This window comes from Amphiura filiformis, chromosome 10 (assembly GCF_039555335.1).
Source record: "Amphiura filiformis chromosome 10, Afil_fr2py, whole genome shotgun sequence".
NCBI classification, from domain to species: Eukaryota; Metazoa; Echinodermata; class Ophiuroidea; order Amphilepidida; family Amphiuridae; genus Amphiura; species Amphiura filiformis.
Window position 1 is genome coordinate 64,629,110 of NC_092637.1, and position 20,605 is coordinate 64,649,714.

Sequence of the window (20,605 nt, forward strand, 5' to 3'; positions counted from 1 at the left end):
TCACCATTGTCATTGGTTGAATCATGGTAGCAGTATGGACCAATGACCCAAGGATGGGAAAGATGACTATCTTTTCCAATTTTGGCATTAAAATCGCCGAGGATGAGATGGACGTTGTGCCTTTTCATACCATCCAGGTGGTCAGATAGAGATGAATAGAATTCCTCCTTGTCGGGAGATGTTGAGCACTCAGTGGGAGCATACAACAGCGATGCTAGGCTGAGGGTTACCATAGAATGTTACAAATAGTATCCTCTCGGAAACAGCTTCAACACTCTTAAGACATCTGTGAATATGCTTGGACATGACCAGACACACTCCTCCGTGCCTTTGCTTGGTAGCAGAAGTGAATATTAAAACCCATTTCCTATGGTATGACCAAAGTTCATCAGTTGGGCTTAGTGTAATGAGACGATGCTGATTTACAGCACGGACAATATTACAAGAGGTTTGAAGGTAGACAGGCGACAATAATCAGGGCCAACAGTTCGTGATGGTGTGCCGAATGGAGTCAACAGTAGACTGCCGCTCATCTACCCTCGGTATTTTTAAAGATTTGTTTGTAGTTTTCGTAATCATAAAGTTTGCTGGGAATTATTTTGGTCCAGTCCCAACAGCTTTACGGGTGATCAGCCCTGTTTCAGCTTATTTCTGGACACACAGCAGCCGAGATCTACCAATATGCAGTAGTTCGCCCCTGATTTGGAACATGTTGGCTAATGTTGGGAGGTTGACCAATGATAACATGTTCAACACCAGCCTAATGACCGTTGAGAAGTAAATCTTCCTCTTCCGCTCTCTGGCCCATGATGAAAATTTGGAGCCATTGAGATAGGCAACTCCAATATGAAGAGAATCATGTTCATGACAAGAGACCTTGGAACTAAACTAGCCCTACCAGTAAAACAGCACCCGATCTTACCGCACTGTTCTTTAGCAGTTAACAAATGTCATGAACACCATGATATAAGTAACTAGAAGGAGAAAGAACAGAGCAATATCTCATCATGATGTGTCGCTGGCTGTACTGTCTAGGTCGTTACAGTAGCAAAAACAAATAGCCAGGACATTTGAACATACTGTCGTTGAACCTGATGGTTTCCTCCGCCCTAAAGCTGGCATGTTCAGCAACTGAGCTTGGGAGGCAGAGAGCGCTCATTCTCTCACTCTGGTAAAATACCAGCCCGCACCTCGGAGCACCCAATGGGATATCCAACCGAAACAGCACGTGAAACACCAGGGGCGGATTTAGGCGGGGGGGCGCAGCCGGCGCGCGCCCCCTGTATTTTTGACTTGCAAAAGGCGCCGGCCTAACTTAAAAATACAAAATATGAAACAAATAAAAAAAATGAACAAATTCGGCCATGAAGTTGAGTTTTCGAGGGGGTAACCCTCTTAACACCATTTTTTCGTCATCGACCAAAAGGCGCCCCCTCTATCAAAAATTCCTGGATCCGCCCCTGAACACTGATTCTTTGCAACCGGGCATGCAGGTGTTGACAAATGTAATCTTCAGCTCCCCGACACTGCAGCAGTGTCTACCTTTTCTATTAACATCACAATTTTGCAACAAACCCAAATTGGGAAAACAATCACCCGGGCAAAATGTTTGTTATTTCTCCATTTACGTGCCCAAAAGTGCCTCCTTAGATATACAACGTTATTTATAGTATTAACAATAACACAAGGGTGTTTTCAGATCGTGTAGTTCCTGCCTTCATTTTATGGAATTCCTTAGATAATATTACAAAAGACTGTAAACAATAAACATTTCAAAGTAACTTTAAACAGTCCTTCAACACAAAATTATTGATAACTAACTGCCCAGCAAACACAAAAACGTTTTAAAAACGTTTTAAATAAGTTATATTTTGGCTTTTGGTTTAGGTAAAAACGTTTTAATAACATTAAAATGTCGGGTTATATAAAGGTCATGATAACGTTTTAAAACGTTTTGTATGAAAACACACTACAACAATATTTTTAAATGTTTTCAAAAATGTTATTGTAAACTATTTTTGCAAACATTTTTGCCAAATATTTTGTCAATACTTAAATAACATTATGTTAAAATATTTGAACCCAGCAAACACAAAATGTTCTTAAAATGTTTTTTCAAAACATTTTAATAACATTTAAATGTCGGTTTATATAAAGGTCATGAAAACGTTTTTAAAACGTTATTGCAAATATTTTCTGCAAACATTTTGTGCAAAATATTTTATCAACCTCAAAATAACATTCTGTTTAGAATGTTTTGTAACAAGTTTTCAAGAATGTTTCTGGAATGTTATCAAAACGTTTTTATACCCTTTATATAACCCGACATTTAAACGTTTTCTGTAAAACATTTTTGTTTGCTGAGCAGTAGATTATCAAAATTTTTTTTTTTAAGGTTATGAAACCGTTTTATACTCTTAATATACCCTTTATATAACCCGACATTTAAACGTTTTCTGACAACCTTTTATAACCTTTTGCGAATGATGTCGAAAACGTTTTGTGTTTGCTGGGTGGGTGGGGTTTCTGTATATGTGACTGGACGCGGCGAATCAACCGTAAAGCCGGCCCCGGTCAATTTTGTTTTATTTCGTGTTTAGAAAATATATACCATAAGCTTTAAAATGGTATATTATTTGACTTCAAACGATATCCAAAAGCGGTGTTATGATTTGTTGAACTCTGTTCCTTCGACAAAATTGGTTTTTTTATCGGTTCTACACGTGTCTCTTTTTCTACATTTCTGGTAATAAATATCCAACAGTCATAATTGGCGGTCATTTCAAATCATCCCCAAGTCAACGAGGTTCAGAAATATCCTCTCATTGTTCAATGTTGATTATACATACCTAGATAAAATACAATGCTTTGTTATCTACCACTTGAACAGGATTTAGCCAAAGCAAACAAAGACAAGAACTATTCTATAGAAATAGGTAGAAGCTTATTATCCTCTTCAGCAGTAGTATTATTGATTGATTTAAACAGCGTTTGATAAGATACTTGTCGCAAAGAATTGATACACCTATGAATACGACCTTCACATACATTTTACAATTTAACTCAGAATACAATTTGCCGAGTTTACGGCTGATTCGCCGCGTCCACTCACATATGGTGACGTCAAGGGAACCGTTTTCCTTGCGAGTGATCTTAGTGTCCAAAAAGGCAAGATGGTTGTCAACTTCCGGTTCAGAGTTTCACTTAATATGGGGATTCTGCGAGTTAATGTAGTTAAAGAAAGCGTCGGTGTCAGTCTTACACAGGATAACGAATGTATCGTCAACATATCTTAACCATATCTTAGGTTTTATTGGGGAGTTTCTGAGAGCCGAGGATTCAAAATGTTCAGATTGGCTATAACCGGGTTCGCCGAGCCACACATGGTACAGCCCTCGCATTGAGGATGTGTGTCACACATTGGAATATTGTGGCTGGTTCTCAATAATTTTGTGTTGAATGACTGTTTAAGCTTACTTTGCTGTTTGAATAACCATCACGTATTTCACTACATTCACTCGAATAAATGCAAGTGATTAACACATGTCGTGCATTTTGTGTTTTGATTAATTTTGATGTTTTAATGTAACATTTAGTTCTGGCGTACGGTAGCCAAGCGGAACGGGCTCCGATTCATAATCAGAAGGTTGCGGGTTCGAACCCAGGCAACGCCTTCGTGATGTGTCCTTGAGTAAGGCACTTTATCTCGATTACTCTTCTCCACCCCGGTGTGTAAATATGTACCCAAGGTACCGACATTCTTAAATGCTGGGAAGGTAACAGACTTGCTGTGGAGGAGGTTTGGCGATCCCCCACAGCAACATTTCACGGAGTCTTGCCTAATCGCTAACGAAAAAGATATGGTCACTCCGTCCTGTAAAAATACAGGTTCGACTTTTTTACCTTTACCTTTAACATTTCGTCTGGCCTTATTAATCCCTTGATCATCTTCCCAGTGTCATTATAGTGAATCTAAACATTCTGCTTAGCATTTACCTAGGCCCATTAACACCTGAAATGTGACGTCCCTACAAAAGGCAGATTTTGAAAGCTTAAAAGTTGGATGATAGCCTGAATCTCTATTAGCACTTTGTTCATATCGTATCGTATTGTATTGCAGGTGATCGATTACAACAATGGTACTTACTTAGTTCTGTTCTTGGCCGCTTGGACTGGACCTGCTAGCATCAACATCATCTTGGTACATCCAAGTGACGCCACGACCTTCATAAAAGAAATCTTTTGGAACACAGATAATAAATTATTCTGGCAAGCGATATACAAAAGTCCCAAAAATTCAAACGTATCAGAGACGGTTACGTGTTCTGTTCAGACTCAAGGTATCTGGGAGAATAAGTGCATTTACCCGCGTCCAATTGCTAATGGACGAACAACTTTTGTTTGTGATAAACCTCCTGGATTGCCGTGCAGTTCCATTGAACAAGTCAAGGCCTATGGGAAAATGATAGGTAATAGGACGACTGAAATACTTGGGAATAAGGCGTTTCTATTCGATGGGTAAGAATACTACACGGTTGTTTTTAAGTTTTGGTATTGGTTTCTCTGTGTGGTAAAAACGATTATTATCACAAATATCAGGGTAGTTGCCTAGTCCTGCCAGCAAGACTTCAGTCTTTATCATAAACATAATGACATCTACGGACCTGAAGTCTTGCAGCGGTACATAGGGATGCACTGTACGTTTAAGAAATCCAAACTTCAAGCATCAAGAAATATACCTTGTATTTGTCAGTTTTACCTCAGAGATGCTGTAGACCCTCTCTACACAGTGTAGAAACATCACAAGTAGAATGCTACTCAATACGATAAATCCAAATCATGAAAATCAAGACATTTTGCAGAGCAATATTTTGACCACTTTTGCACTAAGTAAATTACTCCCATGAATGCAGGTTTTGCCAACTCAGGGAATTTTGAACCCACCCAAAAGATGAGATCAATGTAGATCAATTACCTCAACTTTGTGAGTATAGACTAGTACAGTGGGATTAAAATCATCCACGCACGCTCAAACCCTGGTACAATGGGATTAAAATCATCAGTGCATGCCCAAGTCATCAGTGCATCCTTAGAACCCAAAATGAGCCCACATATTGTGATGTTTCTAATTTGTGGAATAGATATCAATAGAGTGCACTGTAACTCTAGGTATGACAAGTTACAGTTACTGGAACTAGGTAGTTGCCATCTAGTCAGAAAATTGTCAGAAATGTTGTTTGAAAGCTAAAGGTACAATTAGCCTTTTCGAGAGATATGGCGTACACAATAGGAGGGCAGGCTTCAATATGGGTAAAACCCGGCAAATTCAAAAGACTTTACCCATTTCGTGCAGCGCCATCCTATTGTGTCCGCCATATCTCGAAAACGCTAATGTTAATGTGATCATAGAGAAATGCCTCGAAAATAATCCATATAAGACAACTTTCATTACTTACTGACCGCCCCTCGTATATATTAGCTGGTACTCGATTGCTACCTTTTCATATTGAAGTGAATGCATACCTTCATCAAAATGAGAGAGACTCTCCACTGCAGCTCATCTCTCCCCACTCCCCATATTTCAATGTGGGAAGATCTCACGAACCTGTCGACAACATGGCTTTGTGAAACATTGAATTGGAGGAGTGTGCGGAGCAGACATTCAAGAAAATACAAAGCGTTTCAAAATTTGTTTGCAATGGTGTAGATTGGAATCCTCTAACTCTGTTCGCCGATACATACATGGATACGATACATGATTTACCGACAAGTGACTCATTTCGGAATGCGATCATGAATTTTGAAGAAAAAAAAGTTTCCACATGCTTCGTTGGGACTCGAACCAGCGATTCTACACTTCCTTCGATTACGCGTCTAGCGCTTTACCACTCGGCCACCGTGGCAGTTGAACGGATGAGTGTAATGATAAAAGATAAATCTCATAATGCCATCTTTAGCCTTTTGTTTACTAAAAAAAGACGCGTTTTGTAAAGATAGATTAGCCGTTTTATGCATAAATAGCACGAACGTTTAGGAAAGGTTTCAAACAAATAATAAAGACACTGATGTGATGATGAAATTACGTAAGTCGGGAATTATCTGCGTCGCAATGTTTTGTTTTGGTTTTATGAATTTGACCTTAAAATTTACGACTTCATGACATTATCATTCGAAATCAACAAAAGATATTTCAACACTATATGTTCTCATCCTTTCTCTAGAATGTTTTGTACATGTATGTGAAATAGCTTCAACAATGGTTCGCTGCATAATGGTAAAAAATAGCCTTGACCTAAAAAAGGGCGAGAGGTACCATATTTACGGATTCAGGCTAAATTTAAAATTGATATAAAACGTTTGTTTTTTGATCGAATAGAAAAATTAATTTTTGTCGTATAAAAAAATTGTATCTGACGTGAATTACACTACAATTTTTATTCCTAGGGCTCTTTGACTTCTTCAAATAATTTTTTTAATGATAGAGTGAATCCCCTGGCCCTCTATAATTACGCACAAAAGATCGACCCCCCCCCCCTTAAAACAGTTTTCTTCCTGATGTGGCAGTGACGACAGTGCAAAAAGGCGCAGCTTCAATCGCTATTGTTCGCTCAAAGCATTTATAGACCTGCTTAAATACGACCATAGATGCGCGCGCGAAACAGCTACCTCAACCAGTTGACGTCACTACCACATCAGGGTGAAAATGGTATAGTACTGCTCGAAACGTCGGTTGTATTTTTGTTAACTTTGTCTACCATCCCTGTGGTTTTGGATTTTTTCTTGTGCAGTAACAGTGTACACCATCCTGGTTTACATACTGAATTAGTTTTTATCTTGTCTTTGTCTTTGTTCCCCACACCAAGTTGGTATACCTGGCTCGAATCTTTCTTGTACAGTACTGTTAACCTTAATCTGTAGCTTTTACTTTTTGAATAATATATATTAAAAAAAAGGTTTAACTCTCTCCACGCCAGGTGTCGACTGAATAAGACAAATTTCAAATTTGGTTTTAAGAATTTCAAAAATAACAGAATTGTATTGTCTATGGCTAGCATACAAAGCATTAAACTGGTACATTAAGGTTATTAACTATTTTAAACTGTTGCGATTTGGTCGTTCACAGCATCTTGCGAATGGTAGTGAGCTTTGGCAAAAATTGCATTGCTCATTTCATAGCGAACGTGTAGAAGAATTCAAATATCACAGATATATGTGATAGGTCCTGTGGTTCTTGAGTTATGTTGTAAACACGGCTGAAACAACAACACCTTTGTAAAACGTACATAACTCATTAACAACAATACATTAAGCAAGTTTTCAAGGTATAGGATTTGTAGAATGAAGTTTTGCAAAACATCAATGTGTTATTTTTCAATAATATATGGATCTATATAATGAAAATTGGTTTTTTGGTTGCTACGACCAACAATACCGCGTCTACCCTTAACGCTGCTGACATAAAATGGCGTATTTACCTTTGCAGCTCACATATCTGCACATTAGTAATACTAGCCTGTATTAAAGCATATTTTATTCGAATTTATTATTATTCATATGTTTTGCGCATGTCCATTGAAAACTAAATAACATTTTTACTTGGCCCGTTTCTTTTTCTTCACAGGGGAAATTATTATCAGAAGATCAGTGGGAATGTAAAGACGTTACATTTCAAAGGTAAAATACGACAGAATAAACCGGGAATTATAGTGTGAAAATATTATCGTCTTCATGTGTTTGTTCAGGCAAAAATCAGGCGGCGGATGACATGATCGAGCCGGCAACCTGTGAAACCGCCCGACCGTATGGCATTTTCCAATATAGTCGGTTAGTTTTATGAGGTTCATTATCGAACCCCAACGGTTTTAGCTTGTATTTATATTATTTATCAACATAGGCCTATTTGTTTGTGATATTTCAAGCGTTTTAAAATTTCAAAATAATCCCATTCAATTACACGGTTGACGATGAAAATTTACTGAATTTAGAGAATGCAATGCGGCCACCACCTGGCAAAAATGTCATTTTAGGTCAACCAAGGTCAAATGTCATCCAGTAGGGTACATTTTAAACGGGAGCATAAACAAAATCAAACCGAGGTAACCCGAGGTCAAAGGTCATATATGGAGTCAAACTTTAAAATGAGCTTAAATTTGATTTAAAAAAATCAATATAGCGGGAACATGTCAGAAGGTCAAAAAGGTCGTCGGGCTGCTGGTGCTCTCACAGCTACAGGTACACTTTACAGCTGTAGGTGCCCTAGAAACTTGACTTTTTAATATGGCTCATTAGATTATAATTATATGCGTATCATGGTGTACAATATTATTTCTCATTAGGCGGAAGGGCCATATTTAGCGTTAGCTTTGGATATTTAATTATTTTCCATCCGACTTACCCGGGTGAAAAATCGATAAAATAATTAAATATCCAAAGCTAAGGTTGAACAGGGCGCCTCCGCCTAATGTACATCTTGTATACGCATATCACACGGTAGGATGTTAATTATTCGACCCGTGCTACATTTTCTGTTTAATTATTACCTTTTCTTTTGAATCACAGAATCGTCACAAACCTTCGACCCATGGCGTCTTCCGAACTGCCACCCACAAACACCCATCCCAGCCATCAAAGGATATTGGATGGATAACCAATGGCATCCGTTTAATTGCCGCAAGTTTAATTGCTGGAATAATTCCACCAAAGTGGCCGAATGTTTACGAAATAAAGAGACTCGTATCATGGGTGACTCTAATGGTAGGCAATACTTTGAGTTTCTCACTGCCTTACTTCCATCATATTCATCAAATACAACAGATATAAATGGCCATATTATGCGGTATATATCAAAGAAGTACAACATTACGATAGCATTTGACTTTCACCCGGAAGGGCTTGGTAGTCGTTGGATCAACTTTAGTGAATTTCATTACGAGGTTGACATACTTGATCAACTTGTTACTGCAGATTGTAATTACGTAATTATTATAAGCTCATGGGCTCATTTTGTGCAATGGAAACGAGAAGGTCTGTTAGAACGATTTCATCTGTTAAGAGAAGCCGTGGATCGATTTCATCGCAGGTGTCCTAATGCACCAATAATAATCAAAAGCCCGCATCCACGAAACCATAAGTCGTTACTAGCGAGAGTGCTTTCTAGTGATTTTGCATTGAATGAAATCAGAAAGCTTTTACGGCAAATATTTGCTAATAGTGGTGCGTTCTACTTAGATGTTTGGGATATGAATTTAGCATATCCGGGTGGAAATCATGTTCATATGCCTCGTACTGTAAATAATCAAGAACTCTTTATGATATTATCCTATGTGTGTAACTCAATGTGTGAAAATTTGGATTAATGTAAATCAACAGCATGATTGTGCATCCAAGCGACGCTACGGCCCCCTGGAACACTGATAATAAGCTATTATGGCAAGCGATAAGCCACAGTCCCAAGAATCCAGAGCCAACACAAACAGTTTTATATGTACCATTTTCTACTATGATGTGATGTGACGTCAGTGCGCATTTCACTGGGCGCAGCTTCAAATAACGTAAACTCAACGCGCTGACGTCACTGCCACATCAGGGTGAAAAATGGTATAGTCTCCCGTTATCTGGGAGAATAGGTGTATTTACCACGTTACCGTGTATTTCCACTGCCCAATTCAAGATACAAAGTGATATGATAAAGGATAAGTCGACAGAAATATTCGGCGATACGACGTTACCCTTCCAAGAGTGAGAATTATACTTTATTCCAAAACGGGCGATTGAATTACAAATCTGTAACATGCGTTGGAAGTAGAATTTATTTCTACAAATTTTGAAACCTCATTTGTAGCAATTGACTAAATATCACAGCGTACATTTATATCAATGTAACCCAAGATTTGAAAGTTGCAGTAAATTGTATTGATTTTTTATTCAGGATAATGGAAGGAAATCTGTGTAATGATATCTGAGTGTTTTTGTATTGTATGTAAGTGCAACTTTCAACTCTGGACCTTACCAAATTTGTAATACAATAGCCCCTTTTTGAAAAATGGCCCTTATTTAAGGGGGGGGGGGGGTGGTTAGATACTTTTTTGAGATGTTTACTTTACCGACTGGTATACTTAACCCACTGAGTAAGAATAATACACCAGGCACAAAAGGAAACTCGTCATTTATAGTCATCCTTGCTGTTCAACAACCTGATTATTTTATTATTTGGAATATACATTTTGTTCATTGGACTTTGCTTTCTTATTTGACACCCTGTTCGTGAACATTGAGCAAGAATTGACCAAGATATGTGCCTCCAAACCCCAAAATCAAAAGTTGCAAATTTAACGATTCAATTGTGCTTGTTACATTGTGTGCTTTATTGATTGGCCCGTGGTTCTTTCCCATAGAAAATCGTTGAAATTGCAACTTTTGATTTTGGAGTTTGACAGTTTGAAGGCGTATATCGTGGTCAATTCTTCGAACAGGGTGTCAAATGAGAAAGAAAGTCCAATTAACAAAATGTATATTTCAGAGTAATCCAAAATTATCAGATTGTTGAACAGCAAGCATGGCAAGGATGATTATAACTGACAAATTTCTTTTTTTGCCTGGTGTATTTTACCCACTGGTATACTTAAACCACTGAGTGAGACTAATACTTTACCCACGTATACATTTATTATGACGTTAAACGCCAAAAGAGGAAACCGAGATCAAACACAAAATAACTATCTGAAACCAATAAATTAATTTCTGTGCAATATATTTAATTCTTATTTCAAGTTACTACAAATCAAATTGATTATGTATAAAATGTACTCACTAATTAAACACGTGTTGTCAACCAGCCAGCTCGCAATCAACTGACCCAACAAGGGCGGGCAGTCTTTGTTATGTATTCTGATGTTTGTTTAGATAAGGTTTTGCCTGCATTAAAATAATGTTGTTTGACATGTTCTTTTTTTGCCGAGGGCGTGGATGCTGGTCATCCATACTCTCTTTTTATTACTTGCCATTTGTATTTGAAATATTTTTATGTTTATATTTGCTTTGATATATTTGTAGCTTACTTTCATATTATATCATTATATTGCCTGCCTATATTTTGTGGTTCTATAACTGTAATTTACTTTTATTGCTTGACTGCTTTTGTAAAACCATCACGTTTGAGTTTCAGCCTTTGGCCTTGTTTTGCTCTCCTTCTGACTGTATTCTTAGGCGTGTTGGTTCTTTTAATGTTTTTTATGCTTGTATATTTTGTTGCAAAGCGCATTGAGGCTCTTCGTAATAATGCGCTATGTGTCTGTTTATTATTATTATTATTTGCCAAGCTGGCTTAGTCGTCAATGCGCCGACTCATAAATAGTTAAAAAGGTTAGGTTAACGAGGTCATGGTGTCTCCATCCGATTATAATGAAATCGGGAACGGGGATCCATAACATCTTACCTACTGAGTAAAAATTATACTTTACCCACTGGTATTATTTACACACTGAGAAAGAATATTATGCTTTAGCCACCAAAGAGTGTAATTCCAAACAGAGATGGCCTGTAACAAACCAGGGTTGTAGATAGTGTAGGAACGGGCAGGAATAATAAGGAAAGGGAAAAAATGAGACAAAAGAAAGCAAAAAAGAAAACAAAAGACGAGGCAAGAAAGAGGAAATAAATAGTGAGAAAACTATTTCACAGTTTTATAAAGACGGTTTTTAAACCACTACTGTATTGTATGTTCTTGATCGTTTGTGTTTATTCGTTTCTTGCAGTAAAGGTGGTGTAATGCGAAATCAGAGACCAAGGATGGGTCTCGACATTGTAAACTGAGCTCAAAAAGAAACTTATAATTTTTTACAACTTGTGAATCACAAGGTCATATCTTAAAATACTGTCAATCAAAATGAACCAAAATTACACACAGGATTACCTTAATACTCTACTCAAAACACATGTCAGTAACCAAGCAGTTGTCCAACTGACACAACAGCAAAATGCACTGTCATGGGACCGCTTCCTGGACTTCCTTCACTTTCACAGTCCAACATTTGGAACCCAGGACAAAAAATCTGTGAGAATGCATACAAGATCCTTGCACAGATGATAAAACGGTGCTGCTTTCTGCTTTTCATACACTTTTTTTCATGAAACGGGCTGGGCTGTGAATGTGGTCCAGGAAGCTGTCCCATGTCAGTGCATTTTGCTGTTGTGTCAGTTGGATAACTGCTTGGTTACTGACATGCGTTAAGAGTAGAGTATTGAAGTAAATCTGTGTGTAATTTTGGTTCAATTTGATGGACAGGATTTCAAGATATGACCTTGTGAAAAATTATAAGTTTCTTTTTGAGCTCAGTTTATGTATTTGTAAAATAGGGAATCATCAACAGCTAGTTTCTCACGTACACCTTAAGTGTAGACTAAGTGTGCATTTTTAGAAAGAAAAAATATTTCTATAAATACATTTTTTGTAAATTATTCAACCTTGATTCCCATGTTGTCAAGTTGTCCACATATATGAGCGATATCAAGTTTTAATTCCTCTTGTACGACTATATCAGGCATATGCACAGATGCTCTGGACGGAAAAGATAAATTCATGTCCCATACGTTTAAAAACCAGATTCCCAATCCATGAAATATTTGTTCCATTAAAAGTCCGACTTGATAATTCATATAGTCACTCCAACCCCATCTTGAAACTGTTGTTATATGTTCGCGAAAGTGCGACCCTTTGAAGATGATCGGAACGTGGGGACATCTCAGTCGCAATCGGCTAACAGCTTCTCTTAATTTAATAAATCTCTGAATTAGACTGTCCCGAGTCCATCGTGCAAAATGAGCCCATGGACTTAGCACAATAATCAAGTTAGCACACTCGTGGGATTGTATTGAGTCCAATATATCGGCAAAATAAAGATATAAATTAAAGGGGACAGGTTTTCGGATGATTATTTGTGGGTGGAATCGGAAACTAACGGTAAGGTGCAATTCTTTGTAGTCGTCTTCGAAAAATACATCTGAACATTCCGGTCGGTGAGTCTTTTGTGTAAGACCCAAAAGTGTTCCAATGTTCTCAGCCCATTGTCTGGACGTGGAATCACCTAATTTACATGAGACGTTTGTTTCGTAAGCATTCCCCCATATCACTTGAATTAGTCCAGTGTTTATCTTGATACAAGAGCGATGTCCATGTATAATTAAACCAATATCCATGGCTTGGATACGACCATGATGGCGGTAATGTCAAGTTGTACTTATCTGTATTAGATGTCTGTGTCCAATTGTTGGAATCTGAAAAAAGAAACAAGGAAGCAACATACCTGTTAAAAGTAGTAATTAGGCCCCCCAAAAAATTGTTGTGTTGCCCTCAAGTGGGAAAATGGGAAAGTTGGGTAGGACGGTCGGATTTTTATTTTTTTATTTTTTATTTTTTATTTTTTTAAACCTTCAGTTTTTAAATATCCCCTCAAATATTAAATAATACTTCTTCAATTAGGAGACATCTGTCAATTTTGACTTCTGGATACCTGTTAGACATCAATTAAAGACTAGTCTCTCAATGAAATATTAATTTAAAGTGAAAAACTTTGATTTTTTGAACAAATCTGTAAAAATCATCATTCCAAAAAAAACAAAAAAAAATTGCTCCCCTGATTTTCCAGGATTTAGGGTCGGGCGGTTGAGGGCAACACAACAATTTTTTTTTGGCCTTATGATTCGAAGAGAAACACATACATTGTACGACCCTCCCATTGTGTTTCCAACTCTCAGCTGTACAGTTAAAAGCATGCATTTTTGTCTTGAACAAGAAGCATCCTTTTCATGAATTCCCCACAGTTTTTTCCAAAATATGGCTGCCAGGACCCCATAATTTAGATACAGGGATCATATCGGTCAAAAACATCAATGTAGTATTCCTGTTTTTAAAGAGCGCCGATTGTAATTTTTTATGTCAAAAATGTTTAGTATCTTGAAAGCTCAGTCGACAGAAATATTCTAACAAAATTTACGATTTACATTTTCCATTTGGTCTATTTTAGCCCACTTAGCATCATGATGCCTAATTGCATTTATCTTGGTAAAGCCATTCTGTGAGAAGATCTACGAGACGTCCCCTTGGAAATGACTTTTTTTCATCTCAAACTAATTGTACACGAATCTTAAAAATAAGAGTTATAATTCCATCCATTTTATATGTAGGCCTAAATCATAAATATGAGTGATAAAAACATAAAACTCGTTAGCTGAATCACAAAATATCGGTTTGAGTTTTAACATTCAAATAGCAAAAGGTAAATCAGGCCATACCAGCAAAATTTATATCACGACACCCCCCCCCCCCCTGAGAAAATGGTCTAGAGACGGTCCTGTTTTTGTGTATCTAAAAAGGATGGTAGACTCTTTTCCCGGTTTGCTGCTGGTGCATTTAAAAATAGTTTGCGCAAATTAATGATGGATGGTTTGGTTAAACTTTGATCTAACTTTCAGTTACCTTTGGGAAATGTGCTTTTTTAAATCTTGGCTCTAGCAGCCCCATTGCTGTAATCTCTTGTGCCTTATAGGTTACATACCACTAATAGGCCTGGGAGGTACATGGAAATATGACGAGTAACTATTTGTTTGCATGGCATCTGAAAAGACTGCATTAAAATCGCTGAAATTGATAGTTATATGGCCAAACAAGTACTTTTTAGGGTTTGATGCCTCAAAATGGTATATTTTCTCTCATTATATGACATTTTTGTTGTAATAGTACCAAAATTCATACGCACGGCTTCGGTTTTTAGTAAATATTTGCCCTACCATATTGTAACTTTCAGCTTCGAGGGCGCACTGCCATTTCAAGGTGTTTACGGTTCAGTGCGTTAAAACAAGAAAAGTCTCAGGTCAACCTATGTTGAGTTTTTGATCATTTGGTATCTAAATCATATAGTTTCACCTGATATTAGTGGCATTTAACTGTGAGAGTTCTGAATAGGAGAAAATTCCACCCGAAATTAGCCATTTTCCCATTGAAACCCGTGTAATACATAATTAGTGGTATTAAACCTATAAGCTACGAAATTTTATGTATTGGCTTTCTTAAGTAACCTCAGAAGTAATGTATTGCGTCTTGACTTAGTCCTTCTGGCTGGGCAAGTGAAATGTTTCTTGTAGAAGTTTCATCGTGAAAACATTGCTAGCTTTGCAACTTTCCTGAGAGAGTTTTAAAGAAACTCAACACATTGTGTAAAAAAAATATTTGGAATAGAGTGGAAGTCGTGAAGCGGAACACCATTATTGCAAATTATGAAAGAGGTGGTATAAAGAAGTTTCATGTTGAGATATTTTTCAATGCTTTACAGATGTGTTGGATCAAGAAATTAAATAATTTAATATTGCTTGCTGGAAAAACATTCCACTTTGTCAACAAGTTTGTTATGGGTATGAATGTGTTTAATTGTAATTGAATACCTGAATACAAAACCCACCCAAGTCCATACTTTGGCTAAATTGAGTTAAGCATGGGAAATAGTTGCTTATACATAGGCCTATCATATGTATAAAAGAACAACCCAAATCCACCCTCAACCACGGCCCTGCATTTCTTATATCGCCTTAATTATAGAGTTCGAAGCCCTGTCATCAACAGAGGGCAGTAATCCCACGGTAAAGAATGTCCCAATGTCTGATCAACCGCCCTAATGAGCTGGTCAGTAACCATAGAAAAAGCTTGTTTCCGGCAAAAATTGACATGTAACTTTCACAAATTTCTAGATATAGTTACTAGAAGGTCGTGCGATGAAATCTAACTCATTAAGACTCGTAACACCTTGCAATACTATTTATTTATTTATTCATTTGTTATTTAATCAAGAAATTCTACCAATAGAATGTTCTAGACTCCCTGCAAGACCCGATATTCGTAATGTACATAAATGATAAGAAAGTTAAAATGACGTACATTACATACAATAAGCATGATAAGATACTTATGTAGATGTGAGATAAAAACTGTAAGAAACCTAACATGACAATAGAAAATGCAATGATTTTTAAATAAAAATATTATACAAACACGTCCAGACCAATTGTATTTTTAAAGCTTTTTTAAATTCACCAGTTCATATAGTTTTCACTATATAAACACAGCCAAATTAAGAAGTCTCCACTAGTTCTATCCCGATTTAATCAGAGTCTGATGAGTTTATGGCAAAATAATTTATGTAATAATTTTCCAAACAACGGTTCCTATTCTCACGATGATCAAACTTTTGATATCAAATTTGTTATCAACCTACGAAGAAAAGTGTATAGAAAATTATTATATCAATTATTTTGCCATAAACTCATTAGACTCTCATTAAATGGGGATGGAACTAGTGGAGACCTTTTAATTTGGCTGTGTTTACTTCACAGAACGTAGATTGCTAACAAATTCATACATACACGCTATGTAACAGCGCGCGTGATTGGTCGAGAGCCGGGTGTGACCAAAACCCGAATTGGAGATCACAATGACCGGATTACTGAAACAAAAGCAAGTTATTGGGATGCGGTAGACACTAGATCTATACAATGAATACTCCAGACAAAGTATATACGTAATCTATCATAAATAAATGTATCAGATTTATTTTATTTTTTTCAACCTGATTCCAACTCCAATACAAATAATTCGAGTACAAAAATATTATAATCTAATTCTATAACACCAGTGGTTATATTAAGTATATGACACAATAATATTCTATTTGGATGTGAATTTGAAAATCATCCACTCAGATTTGAATTTAATAATAATAATAATGATCAACAATAAATGTCAATAAAGTCCAAGTGTATGATTAATCAAAAAGTGGTTTCCAAAACGTAACGGTCAATCAATGCTCGCTTCAACCAAGCGCCATGTTGAAAGTGAAATCCAAAATTTAATATAAATCTTGCTCTCGATATGACACCACTCGTGTACTACTCGTACTCCAATATGGTACCAAACTGGCTTTGGAGTCGAAGCTTGGCGTATGATTCTGCCTGGAGTGATTTCCAACTGATTGATGCACGGTAGTTACTGATGATCGGTTTGCACTGTAGATTCTCTGCTGTAAGTAAGTACCAACTTTACGCAAAACCCATACGATCGCCAGGCATCCATCTTCGTTAGAGCGAGTACATTCAACTTCTGACTTCTTGGTGGTGTAGATACAAGAAAACAATATACCCATGATTTCCTGTATCAAGACCATGAAGATTACACCAATTCCTCTTTCGTCTTTTTTGTATTGGAGAGCCTCCAACTATTCCTTGTCCTTGTCCTTCTGACTCCTCCACCTCCTCAATATGACGAAGTGTAGAATCATTCTGGTTATGTGGCGATATATCTAGCTTAAGGTGGCTGTGTACTCTCAGACATGCATGTAGTAAAAGTGCAATAACTTTGTAATTATTCGCGCAAAACATATAAAAGTATACGGTTTTGTGAGGGCAAGAGATCGATAAATCTTAATATAAATACAGATTTGGGGTAAAAACAACAATTTTGAAGAAAATCACAAAAAAGTGAGTTTTTGGCAATATTTGTTAGGTACAAAAAAAAAAAAAAACACTCTTTCCAAAATATTTTATTTTGTTTTTAGCTCAATCTTGAGGCTCCATTCCAAAAACGGTTTTTTATTTTTTTGATATTGTCCTTATTTTTGAGATATTGACCATATAAGGCATCAAATTGAACTTTTAAAATTCACAAACGCCTATTTGCACAAAATGATGCCCAAAATCGGAAATAGACCAAAATATAAAAAAAAATGAGAAAACCGTTTCTTGAGTCGATCATGCTTTTTACGATGATCATATTTGCTTACCTATAGATGCTGTATTTATTGAGTTATCGTGTACCTAAATCGTCATTTTACCGAGAAAATGAACATTGAAATAATGGCCGTTAAAGTTTAAAGTGGTCACATTTTGCCCTTTCATCGAATCTCATAGGAGAATGCGGCAGTTTTCGTTTTTCTACCTTATATTATGTGAACAACGGGTAAATCCACAGCCCGTTGAGAAGTTTGAGCGAAATCCATTCATAACTTGATATTCAAATCGAGGAAAAGAACTTGAAAAAACCCACATTTTATCAGCTAAAACGGAGCCATTTGACCACTTGAAATTAGTGTTTCCAAAGGATGCGCCACGCATGCAGATAAGCGTCGCGTATGCGTAGCGTATCTGTGCGTTAACAAATTGCGCGATACGCAGCGCGATGCGTTGTTGCGCGCGTGTCACCCCGCTGATACAACAAAGATTTTCTCTCTTTTAAAATTGCAAACACGAATGAAATAGTGAAATAAAATCCATAAAATAGCGCAGTTGGAGTTTATAAATCTGGATTTTCTTTCCTTGTATTTATAAAAAACATAACAAAGTAACAAATATCAAAAAAGCTCAATTTTGCGAAAGAAACAACGTCTTGAGTACACAGCCGCGTTAACGACCTCGTCATCTGTCACCGTTGGCAATTGGAGTGGTTTCGCTTTGGTCGTCCGTTGTATACTTGCTTCTGCTACCATCCCAATGTTGACTTCTGACTGCGGAATTACGTCTGACTGCTGAATAACGTCTGAAGTAACTTGACTAGATGTACGAACTAGATTGGTATCCATTTCCTGATCAATCTCAGCTTTCTCTTGCTCGTCTGGTGGATTTGGGAGTTCCTCAGGATCTTTAACACCAGGAATATTACCTTTGCCGACGAAGAATGGGGTATCTATGTATACTTCTGCGACTGGATATATTCGAATGGTCCTATCGATGAGGATACACCCTCTGTATCTACCGGTGTACTGTTCTGGTTGCACATAGTCTGCTTTCACGACAACACCATCACATCCACTGTCACGCATAGCTAACACGCGATGATCACCAATCATCCCCATACGCATGTATCTCTTCCGCCCTTCATTATGCTGACACGCTGCTGTCAATTCTAAATGATGTCCACAGTCCAGAGTTAAGTAACCATTCTGACATGCAGAGACTACGTGAGGGTCAACCTCTGAGAAGTAACCCATCACGTGAGATGAGTCAAAATTTTGATCCCCGATGTGACCGCTGTTCACTGCATTAGGCCTACTTGTAGGCCTTCTCTGGTTGCCTGCATTACACTGGTTGCCAAAAGTCACTGCACCTACGTTGGATGGAGTGAAGTTAGACATCAACCCACACTGGTTGTTGCAGCTGGCTACCTCACCTTCTCGACTACTAAGACTACGGGGCCTATCCGAATTAAACATAGACCTTCTGTCGGTGTTTGGTTGAGATGTCTGTCTAGAAGTTGCATTAGACATGTTAGCATTGTCGACTAATGCTGCTAAAGTACTCTTGCTGGTACAGCTGCGTGCACGATGTCCTTGCTTACCACATACGTAACATGTTATACTAGACCTAAATGGTTGACTTGATGTAGGCCTATTAAAGTAACGATTACCTTGACCTTGGTACCTTGTATTCTTCTGCTGCTCTTGATGATGAGTCTTACCTTGGTTACCATACTGCGCATTATTCTTAGGCCTATTTTCGTCTTGACTCTTCTTCTTGGGAAAGGCCCACCAACCATGGTGTGCTTCAATATACCTATCGGCAATTTTAGCCAACTCCTTACTACTCTTTGGATCATGCTCCTTGACATATAGGCCTAACTCCTTAGGGCAGCTATGAACAAATTGGTCCTGCACTAATAAATAAATTAGGCCTTCAAGTGTCTGTTCAATCTCAGAAAGATCAAACCACCTTTGTAAGTACTTTGATACTCTAGTGATATATTGAGTGGCAGACTCACTGGGTTCAGGCTTTGAGTCCTTGAACTTGTTACGAAAGCCTTCCTCTGTGAGGTCATAACGTTTCAACAATGTCTTTTTCAATGACTCGTAGTCATTAACCTCCTCCACATTAAGATTATAGTACGCCTCAAGACCTTTGCCTGTTAACAAAGTCCCTAAATTAAGGGCCCAAACTTGTGGGTCCCAACCTTGTGAAGTTGCATACCTTTCAAACCTTACTATAAACGCGTCCATGTTGTCTTTAGCCTCATCAAACTTTTGCAATTTTGGCGCTTTATAATTTCCCAATTTGCCGCTACCTTTACTTTGCGCACCATTAGGGTTAGCCGTTTGCAATTCTAAACGCTTAAGTTTGGTATTTTCCAAATGAATTTCCATAGTAACTCTGCGTTCTTCGCGCTGCACAGCCTTTTCGTCAACATCTCCCATCGTCTCCGTTTCCTCCTTTTTGCATTGTAATTCAAACTGCATGCGCTTTTCTTCAATTGACGCTTCCTGCTCTTTGCGTTGACGCTCAATTTCTGCCATTTCGTATTCCTTCTTACGCTCCATTTCTGCTGTTTCTCGTTCGCGCTGGCGCTCAATTTCTGCTTTAACAGCGTTTATGCCCGGTGTCCCGGATGTTAGATCGCCGAGTAGGAAAAGTGCAGGAAAATTGTACATTTTAGTAACTTTTTTGTTATTATTTTGATGAAATAAGAATCACAAAATGATCTGGTATGTATGAACGGGGTTCATTCATATATTTTCATGACTAAACGGTTGTTTATGTCCTCGGGCCGCAAGCGGCCCCTCGGGCATAAACAACCGTT

General features: G+C 37.6%; 1 protein-coding gene across 1 annotated transcript in view; it reads left to right on the forward strand.

Moving 5' to 3' along the window:
- Positions 1-20,605, forward strand: part of LOC140163170 (NXPE family member 3-like) — a 48,088-nt gene that overhangs the window by 11,768 nt on the left and 15,715 nt on the right. The window contains exons 4-6 of the mRNA XM_072186557.1: positions 4,121-4,518; positions 7,622-7,674; positions 8,560-9,357. Of these exons, the coding sequence (XP_072042658.1) occupies positions 4,121-4,518; positions 7,622-7,674; positions 8,560-9,356 (1,248 nt within the window). The 3' untranslated portion in view covers position 9,357. The remainder of the gene's footprint in view (positions 1-4,120; positions 4,519-7,621; positions 7,675-8,559; positions 9,358-20,605) is intronic.